The sequence below is a fragment of the Triticum aestivum genome, chromosome 7D (assembly GCF_018294505.1).
Source record: "Triticum aestivum cultivar Chinese Spring chromosome 7D, IWGSC CS RefSeq v2.1, whole genome shotgun sequence".
Classification (NCBI taxonomy): Eukaryota; Viridiplantae; Streptophyta; class Magnoliopsida; order Poales; family Poaceae; genus Triticum; species Triticum aestivum.
In genome coordinates, this window is record NC_057814.1 from 93190184 (window position 1) to 93199903 (window position 9720).

Here is a 9720-nt window from a genome sequence, read left to right on the forward strand (position 1 = left end):
CCAAAATCTATGGGCCAAAATTAGGGCTTGTCTGGGATTGCTTTCCCTTTTCAAAATCAGCTCCACTACATCAAATTCATTTTGAAGCAGTTTCATGCAAGTTGGAGCTTCATCAAAGGGCAGTTTATTCTGCTTGGCTTCGAACTAGCTCTAGCTTTAAGAATTAAGAATTAGAAAATTTGGTGGGAAAGGTCTTTTTGGCTGGTGACGTGTGGAAATAAAACGAAGGGGTATCTACTTATTGATGACAGTGGTGGGTAATTTCCCCGCCACTCCACGAGGACTCTTTGAATTGAGTTTTTGAAGAGCTTCGCGAAAAAAAGGAAGTTGTACTCTAATTTTAGGTATTTTCTTTATAGGGCGATACATCGCGCCCGTTGGCTTGCCATTTTTTCCAGATTTTTTTAGACAACTTGTGTTTTTAGATTTTCTTTTAGAGAAACTTGCGTTTTTAAATTATTATTTTTAGAAACACTTGTGACTTTATTCATACTCATAACAATTATAGGTACACTAATTTGGATCTAAAATCCAAGAAAATACAAAGTAACCCTATGACTAAGAATTACAATGAAATCCCTTGAAAACACATTTTTCGTGGTATCAATCTCTGCTCGAAGAAATACTCTAACAACTTCGGTAAAGAGGCTGCAATTGGACTGAAGCAATGATGTTATCACTCTTTTACCCACATGAACATTACCAGTAGTGGTTTTTGAAAGCCCCTTGAGTTGCCCATCCAAAAAGATGGAAAGTCTTGATTGATGAGCATACTTGGGCTGGGGATGATTCCCTAGAAGTGCAGGCGTCGAATCACTATATATTAACCATGGTAATCACTAGACGTTGAGAAAGAACATAGAGGTCTTGAAGATCTGTGGTCCTCCCACCTCTCAGTGCCAAGATGACAGTCGGAGGCGAGGGGATCTAAATTTCTCAGATGGCGGCGACGACGGCGGCACGAGAAACCTCTCGGAACTACACTTGCGTTTTTAGATCGGACCTGAATTTTGGGAGGGCGGAGCAATCCTAAACAGACCCTTATGCCCTTAGAGCATCTCTAACAGATTCCATATAAGTTGACCCTATAAAACGCGTATAAGCTGCGGCCACAGCGTGCCTCGCCCCGGTGCCGCCCCGTCCTGATTCGGGCCACCGGTGGCCTACTGCGCCCTGCCCGTTGACCGCTTCGCCTCGGCAGTGGAGGTCGAGCCGGCCGCAATTCAGACCGGCGGCGGCAAATTCCGGCGTGTGACGGCTTCTTCCGACGTGCGGCGATGGATTCCGGCGAGTTCCGGGTAGATTTCGGCCAGTTGCGGGGCGACGCGTCTGCTCCGACGAGGTTTGACCAGTTTACGGATTGAATTGTATACTGTCTTCAAAACTGTACATATGAGGTTCTCGCGGATAGATTTTCAGTGCCCTTTAAAATGTTTAAGGGCCGAATGAGTATTACAGGATCTGCCGGGCGCCGTTTTTTCAATCGAAACTCTAAAACACTTTTTTTACGGGTTTGATTTTTTTTTTTTTTTTAGGAAAAAGTTTTACGGGTTTGATGGGCAGATGCTCTTAGTAGTAGGCCTGATGGGCTGAGTTTTGCAGAGGAAAGTATAAATCTGTTGCTGCTGCGGCGGCGCTACAACACAACACCGGAAATTTACTCAGAGAAAAAAGAAACACAACACCGCAATCGCCACCTGCACCGAACCAGAGCAAATCTCCGGCGAGCTCGAGCCGAAGCGGCGGACCCGCGCGAGCAGGAGAGATGGATCCGGACGAGGTGAAGTCGAAGCTCCAAGGCCTGGCCTTCGGCAACGTCCTGGCCGCCGCCGCCCGCGACTACAAGAAGGTGACTCTCGCTCGCCCCCGACGTCTCCTACCTCTCCCCAATCTGAGATTCCACGCCTTGCGCGTCGCCGTTACCCCTCCTCTGGTCTGATCCAGCGATCGGGTCGCCGGGCCGGCTGAGGATCCAGCGAACGCCCGAGCCGTGCCCGGTGCCCCCCTTGGATCTTGGGACAAGTTCCTTCGTGTGCTTGCATTTCTTGGCCTTCGGAATCAAACGACGGGCGCTGCTGAGAGCCTAAGATTCGGCGAGCGGGTCATGTTCGCCCGTGTGGAAGTGGACAGCCCTGCTCCGGGGATCTAGCAAAATGGTTACATCTATAATGCTTGGGAATCATGCAGTAATGTTTTCCGTTTCTTTGCATAATGAGGATAAAGGCTGCTTTTGATTCTCAAATGTGGTTACTTTTCATGAATTCCACCATCCTGTAAGCTGGTGACATCTATTTTTCCTTTTGCAATACTGACACAGACACCATGATAGGAAGTTATAGCTAAAGAGAAGGCTCAAGCAGCACCTGCCATCCACGATGAAGTCGATCTTGATGAGTTACTGGATGTGAGTTGAACTTTACACCATCTCTTACCGTCTTGCGTTCCTCTTTAGTGTAGACCACCAACAACTTTGGTATCTGTCGCGCGACCATTATAATGCGGAACTGCTTTGTAGGACCCAGAGCTTGAGAAATTGCATGCTGAACGGCTTGCTGCTCTTAAGGTACTGATCCGCGTCTCACACTTGAGAGGCTTGTATAAGTGCCATATCATGCATTAAGTACCTCATTTTTCTCTATGCAACAGAGAGAGGTCGAGAAGCGTGAGGTGCTAAAGAGGCAAGGTCATGGTGAATACAGGGAAATAACTGAAGGGGACTTCTTAGGAGAGGTCACTTGTGGTGACAAGGTCATCTGTCATTTCTACCATCGTGAATTTTACCGCTGCAAGTAAGCCACAAGTCCTTTTTATGTATACAATGCCTCTTGCCCCTGATGATTTAGTAAGGTGCTGATCTGCGTCTCACACTTGATAATGATGTAAATCTTGGTAGGATCATGGATAAGCATTTGAAGGCACTCGCACCGGTCTATTTGGGAACTAAATTCGTCAAGCTTGATGCCGAAGTTCGTATAACGCTGTTAGTTTTAAGTTACTTCTGCTTTTACTACATCGATGGATGCTGATTTGTTGATAACTACTGCAGAATGCTCCCTTCTTTGTGGCAAAACTAGCAATCAAAACGTTGCCATGTGTTATATTGTTCAAGTAAGTGCATAAATTGTTCATGAATTCTACCTATTCCATCATTAGATAATGAGCCTTCTAACTGTTTTGTACTCTTTATTCCTATATGTCATCATGTCAAATTTAATCGAGGCTCATTCTAATTTAGTGTTTTTGCGGTGCTTTTGTATTTTAGGAAGGGTATTGCTGTTGATCGGTTGGTTGGTTTTGATGACCTTGGAAGTAAAGATGATTTTTCTACCAGGGCTTTGGAAAATGTACTGAAGAGGAAAGGTAGAGATACTGTTAACTTCTTCATACAGCATTCCTTCACAATTCGAAATAACGAATATGTTAACACCCTGCAAATATAGGTATAATTGAGGAAAAGAAGAAAGATGATGATGACGAAGATGATGAAACTGACATGTCAAAGGATAGGAGGGTTAGATCTTCCACTGCTTATGATTCAGATTCAGATTGAAGAGATGAAGTGATATGATCCTGTCTTTTGTAACATTATAAGTTTGTCTCTTTTGTACTCTAGTTCTCAAAAGCTTCTTTATGATTTATGTGTGCCGTATTGTATCGAACAAGAGAACTGGAGGCTGGATGTATTAGTGATCTGTCAATAGCTCCAGTTTTACATGATCTGGGTTATAGTTCACCAGCTATCAGAGTACAATGCATATGTATGACTAAGTATTAGTGCTGCAATTATGCTTCAGTGTTAGGCATTTCAGCTTCCTTATTCATCTCTGGTTTTTCCCTCATCACATCAAGCCTTGTCACGTGACTGAAGGGAGATAATTCATCAGACATTGTAGCTACAGAATTTCTCACATATGAGCTTTATTCCAAGCAATGCTGCCAAAACAAAGTCTGACAAAATTTATTCACAATATTATCACTTAATACACATCTGATGTCTATTACTCATCTTTTTATACACCTTCTTTTGTATAAATCTTATTATACACTTATTTCGACTTGCTATGTTGGGTATATGATAGAAGTCTGTCTATATATAGCTTCTTGCCTTACGGTCTGAGCTTGAAGTAGAATGGTAGGTCTATGTTGGTTGTCTGTAGAAGCCGACACCCTGCGTATACTGAGCGTAGGCCTCTGATTGCATGCCGATTGGGGCGCGGATGATCTGATCTGGGACATCGAAGGCGTCGACAAGTTCTCGAGCCACAAGCCTCACTTGGTAACTGAGGTAGTCTACCAGTTTATGGATAGCCTGCAAGCATACAGAGGAGCATAGCATCAGGTCCTGGTTCTGGTTCTGGTTCTGGTCTGAAGCTAAGAACTGAAATTGCAATTGTGTGCCATGGGGTTGACAAGCAGATGCAAACCTTGGCTTTGTTTGGCGCAACATAGTCTACATTCCGATATGTCCCGATGTCTTTCCAGATCCTTTCAAGCGCATAAAGGTCGCACACCAGCTTCAGTACTTCGCGTGTTTTTTCATCGGGGCAACTGCATAGACAAATCATAAGCCATTGTTGTCGCTTTAACTTCACCAGATAAAGTGAAAAGGTTACGTGCAACATCTCAATGGTGAGTAGGCTTTGTTAGTTCAGCTTTAATTTGCATTCATGATTCAGCTAAACAACAGAATGAGGGTAATGGCTCAAACACAGAAAGGAGTGCTCAGTGGCAGAAGTCAAGGGTGCCAGCAAGAGAACTATAACAATATACAAAGGGCGACAGGAAGATTTTCAAGGGATAATTCTTCAACTCAAGCACAAATAATCATGATCGATGTGTTGGAAAATGCAGTCAGGGCGACAGGAGGATTTTTCAGTGCTTTCACCGATAACAAGTCTCAACCAAATAAATATTTGTAGTAACTATTCAACAAAATCTTATTTTTAAACTAATGTGTGCAGCTAACTAGCTAGTAAGCAATGGTGGTAAGAATAATGTAACTGAGGTCAGGTAACAGCACAAAAACTATACCTCTTCACTGCTTCTATAAACCTAGCGAGGATGACAGACTCAATGTGTGACTCTGCGAGCGTGAGCAGATGGTTTAAACATCTGTTCCACGCACCAAAGCCTCCGAGTGTCTTCATGTGCTTCTGGAGTCGAGCAGCAACACTATGCAATAGTCTAGATGTTCGGTACTGAGAAGAGAGTTTGTACAATCAGTACAGGACTTCTATCCAATAGCTACTGATATTATAAATAACAAAGACAGGACTCACTCTGAATGCATCCAGCTGAAATTTAGGATCCCTGAGATGATCTTCCCCTTCCCACCGAGCAGTAACGGGATTAGGCTGAGACAAGTAGGTGCCCATGGAGTCTCTCAAGTAGTTCCAGGTGACCGAGAGTGTTCCTCCCTTGAATTTTTGCTGATACTGCTTCAGGAGATCTCCAGCAACCTACAATATATAGCATCGTGATAAAAGGTACAATATTGGAGGTATGCCTATCGAATATCGTAATGAGCTTTGTAGAGGATTCCGATTGGTACCTGCTGCAGCAGAACTGTGTTGTCTCCTTCGAATGTTTGAAATATATCATGGTCATTCCGCAGACCACCAAAGCGATTTACAGCAGCATACCCATGTCCACCACATGATTCTCGGCATATGCTGATAGATTTTGCCGTGTATGAAGTTATGTAGGATTTCAACCCAGAGGAAAGTACATGGACATCAGCGGTAACATCCTCGTCATTGGTTTTCTTCATTTCCGAGTACATATCTACCAGATACGCTCTGGCGAAATGAAATGCATACGCTGATGCCAACATAGGCATTAGTTTGTGCTGGTGAGACTGGTAATCCAGCACACTGATTTCAGGCTCCTTAGGTGGACCAAACTGTTGGCGCAGTAAAGCATATCTAACAGCAATGGTTACCGCAACTTTGAGTACTCCCACCGAACTATACGCAAGACCAACTCGCCCCCCAACAAGCTCACCAAGGGTTGCCGCAAATCTTCTATTAATCGTGGGGAGGCTGCTTGTGTATTTTCCATCTCGCGCCACATCACCGAATCGGTTCAGAAGGTTGTCACGGGGTATCCTAACTGAACGGAATCTCAGGGCACCATTGTCTACACCATTTAGGCCTATCTTGTGCCCACAATCATTGATCTCAATTCCAGGAAGAACAGCATGGGTTTCAAGGTCCCGAATTGGGACAATAAATGCATGAATTCCCATGTCAGCAGGTTCCCCTCCTTTTCCCTGAAGCGGTAGAATTAACCTCGCAAAAACAGTGGCGAATTTTCCATGAAGAGCTGCATTGCCAATCCACCACTTAATGGCTCCATCATTTGGGGTATCAATAATGAACTCATCAGTAACTGGATCAAATGTAGCAGTGGTCTGTAGGGCTTGAACATTGGATCCTGTCGAAAAGCAACGAACAGAAATGAAAAAAATCTTTTCAAACTATTGCAAACAGTGTTTTAGGTGGTGGGTACAAGTCCCAATAGACAGTTAAACCGCAAATCAATCAAAGTGCCAAACAGGAAATCAGAAATACTGATGAAACCATTAAATAGATAATCTAACCATGATGCAGTTCTGTCATAGCAAAACAGCCTGGATACTCCAAATTGTCGATTTTGTCGAAGTACTTTTCTTTGTGCTTCTTGGTTCCCAAATTTATTACGGAACCCCCCCAAAGACTGCGTTAATAAGCAGGCAAGTTAGTGGACTTATAACAACGGACGGACAAGGAAAAATGTAAGATGTAAAACCGTAAATAATAATTACAAATGTCAAATGATGTGTTATTGTCCTGCTAAGATCACCAAAGAAAATAAACTGAGATAACCACTGAGGATATTTTCTTCCGGTGATATTTCTACAGTATTGGGCTGCCCGATCAATCTTTTCCTCAAACCCACCTGGGCCTGCCCCTGTCAGACTCCAAGTTGCCAAGAGAGGCTTTTCTTCCGGTGATCTCTTCTGTTGCTAAATGTTTGACCAGGTTCTCCTTAGGTTTCCCGTCGAAAGGTGGTCGCCTTACTCTTAAAAAATCTAACATGGTCCCAAGCAACCAAGCAATCAGCTCCATTAGCTTTCTCTTCCCCTTTCCAAAGAAATTATCTCCTTATGTTTTTTAATGAAAATCTGAAGGCAGGGGTCTCCCCTCCCGTTCTACTAAAAAAATGGAGGGTCTCATCTCATCCCAGAATGATAAAAAGAAAAAGGTGCAGTGTTTGAGGTTGTATGAAATGAACCACCAACCAAACTCCACATGCATAATCCCAAAACTCGAAACAAAATTATCATGACTACACCAAATGGGGACATAAAATGCTTGACATTTCACAATAAAAGTTGTGCACGCAAGCATCCTTGTAGCTGCAGGCAATCAAATGAATCACAAACTGACCATAACCAAAGTTGTGTAGCAACCAACCATCGTAATCAAGAGCTAATGCCGCTTCTTTCATCACAACAACCAACCAACCATCGTAACCAAAGTTGTGTAGCCCACACTATTGCAGGGAAAAGCCATAATCTATTAGCAAGTGACCAAAAAAATAATATAAACCCAACTGTCCTCATGCTGAAGGCGACTCTGTTTTCAGAGTCCTTGTCACTCACAACTCACAAGTCATAAGTACTTGCCTCAATAAGGAGTGCAATTGCAATCTAGCCGTACGTGAAGTAGGTTGCAGTTAAGCTAACAACGGATCCAAGCCCCACACCACAAATAACATTAACCATGCTAACATGCTAGAATCCTCGTGAATGTGATAATCAGAACCGTCGAGATCATACACATTCAAAAGAGTAAAACAAAACGATTTTAGTTACTGAGACCGAAAGTCAATTACCAATTAATCCATGGATGTAGTTTGCAGTTACCCTCGTAACATCACATCAAGCAAAAGGGAGAGTTGTACACTCTATCCCACACCCATCAAGCAATTATGTAAGCCCTCTCGTTGACTACCAGCTAACAATCTCCATATGAAACATCTGGAAGCAATTCAGGACCGAGGTGTGTTCTTTACCAGTTTATTTGTGAGGGAATCACCAAATTACCAGTAAATTCACTACAACGCGCGGTATTTCGAAATAAAAACAGCGAACCAACCTGTACTGCACGCCGACCTTGATGGCGAGGGAGATGTCGACCCCGCCGACGGCCTCCATGACGGCGAAGTACTCGGCGGGGTCGGCGGCCATGAGGCTGAGCGGCCGCACCCCGGCCTCCCGGACGAGCGCCGCCATCTGCCGGAAGCAGAGGTCGCGGTGGGCGGCCATGGGCAGCTCCACGGGCGTCTGGAGCTCCGGCCGCGCGACGTAGAACTCGTACACCCGCGCCTGCATCTTCCGGTGCCGCCCCCTGAGGTACGCCGTGAGCGCGGCCGCGTCCGCGTCCAGGCCGCCCGCCCGCCGCTTCCCCGCGCACGCGGCGGGGCCCAGAGAGCCACCCACCTCGGGAGCGGGCTGCAGGAGGTGGAGGGAGAGGCGTCGGAGGCGGCGCATCGCCGGCGTCGACTCCTCGTCGTCGGAGCCGTGGCGGCCGGAGCGGGACGTGGTGGCCATGGCGACGCCGGGCGGTGAGGCGTTGGACGAAGCGTGCGCGCGCCGGGGCGGGGGTGTGGGAAAGCGAAGCCGAAGTTAGTCGGTGCCGTTACGTTCGGACGTTGCTTTAATGGGGTCCAACGGGAGGCGCATCTTTCAGTTGGGCCCCTGCAAGTACGTGATATTGGTTTTGCCTCCCGAATCCACGTGTTCACATGTTTTTAAATAAAACTAGCAAGATGCCCGTGCGTTGCAAGATGCTCGTGCGTTGCATGTAACATCAAGATGTATTTGTATGAGTAGTTTATCTTGTGAGACAAAAGGATGAACGAGGGAAGACCTTATTTGCAAATGTGGAGAGGGGTGTGGCTATCTTTTTGCAAAATTGCCATAGTTTCCTTCCTATCCGTTAGATATAAATCGGACGGCCTATATTGCAGGATAGCAGGCACACCATCATCATCAACTCTGTTTTTTATAAGAGTAGAGAAAAACGGCTATCTAACGTGAAATGCACACCATCTTATGAGTTTATACATATTTTTACTATGTAAACACCGAGTACTCCCTCCGTTTCTAAATATAAGTCTTTTTAGAGATCCACTATAAACTACATACGGATGTTCATAGACATATTTTAGGGTGTAGAATCACTCATTTTGCTCCGTATGCAGTCCGTAATGAAATCTCTAAAAAAACTTATATTTAGGAATGGAGGGAGTATAATATAGACATATATAACAAAGATAAAAGTTATGGACTCAAGACCGACAAAATCACATACATGTCTCCCTAATTAAGAGCATCTTTAAGGGTAAGTGCAAAATTTGCCCTCTTATTTGTCCATGGACAGCACGTCATGTGCAATCCCTTTGTCCGACCCCAGCTCGCGCCGAAGACCGGGGAAGTTGAGGAGAGATGGGGAGACCCAACTGCTGCCGGTCGGGACAGACAGGAAAGGGGGCGGGGATAAGCTTGTGAAGAAGCAAGCTTATTGCCCCACCCCCCAAAAACAAACCGACCCAGCAAGAAAACGTATGCGCAGGCGCCTAAGCACGGCCTCTAGGTTAGTTCAAAGTGTAATACAACGAACTATCGTTACACCGAAAGGAGGGCAAGAGCGGTTCGAAGGTCAATGAAATGAT

At 45.1% G+C, this 9720-nt stretch overlaps 2 protein-coding genes across 2 annotated transcripts; one reads left to right on the forward strand and one right to left on the reverse strand.

Moving 5' to 3' along the window:
- The first annotated feature begins 1590 nt into the window (after positions 1–1590).
- LOC123164144 (thioredoxin domain-containing protein PLP3B) lies at positions 1591–3821 on the forward strand. Its single transcript, XM_044581566.1, has 8 exons — positions 1591–1849; positions 2330–2404; positions 2516–2563; positions 2647–2789; positions 2894–2966; positions 3047–3108; positions 3263–3360; positions 3441–3821. The coding sequence occupies exons 1-8, from the start codon at positions 1766–1768 to the stop codon at positions 3548–3550; spliced, it is 693 nt and encodes a 230-aa protein (XP_044437501.1). The 5' UTR covers positions 1591–1765; the 3' UTR covers positions 3551–3821.
- Positions 3822–3894: 73 nt separating this feature from the next.
- On the reverse strand, positions 3895–8671 carry LOC123164143 (acyl-coenzyme A oxidase 2, peroxisomal). The gene is made up of 7 exons (XM_044581565.1): positions 8142–8671; positions 6602–6717; positions 5552–6435; positions 5280–5459; positions 5032–5198; positions 4425–4548; positions 3895–4309 (listed from the first exon to the last, which is right to left on the reverse strand). Exons 1-7 carry the CDS (start codon positions 8594–8596, stop codon positions 4139–4141), a joined length of 2097 nt encoding a protein of 698 aa, XP_044437500.1. The 5' UTR covers positions 8597–8671; the 3' UTR covers positions 3895–4138.
- Positions 8672–9720: the final 1049 nt, after the last annotated feature.

What these genes read in the sequence shown, in the direction of transcription:
- LOC123164144 (XM_044581566.1), top strand. Translation starts at nt 1,766, where the DNA reads ATGGATCCGGACGAGGTGAAGTCGAAGCTCCAAGGCCTGGCCTTCGGC. An exon ending in CCGCCCGCGACTACAAGAAG is followed by an intron (nt 1,850 to 2,329) that starts GTGACTCTCGCT and finishes ACACCATGATAG; the next exon opens with GAAGTTATAGCTAAAGAGAA. An exon ending in ATCTTGATGAGTTACTGGAT is followed by an intron (nt 2,405 to 2,515) that starts GTGAGTTGAACT and finishes ACTGCTTTGTAG; the next exon opens with GACCCAGAGCTTGAGAAATT.
- LOC123164143 (XM_044581565.1), bottom strand. Translation starts at nt 8,596, where the DNA reads ATGGCCACCACGTCCCGCTCCGGCCGCCACGGCTCCGACGACGAGGAG. An exon ending in TTCAGCTGGATGCATTCAGA is followed by an intron (nt 5,199 to 5,279) that starts GTGAGTCCTGTC and finishes CTCTCTTCTCAG; the next exon opens with TACCGAACATCTAGACTATT. An exon ending in TTGCGCCAAACAAAGCCAAG is followed by an intron (nt 4,310 to 4,424) that starts GTTTGCATCTGC and finishes GTATGCTTGCAG; the next exon opens with GCTATCCATAAACTGGTAGA.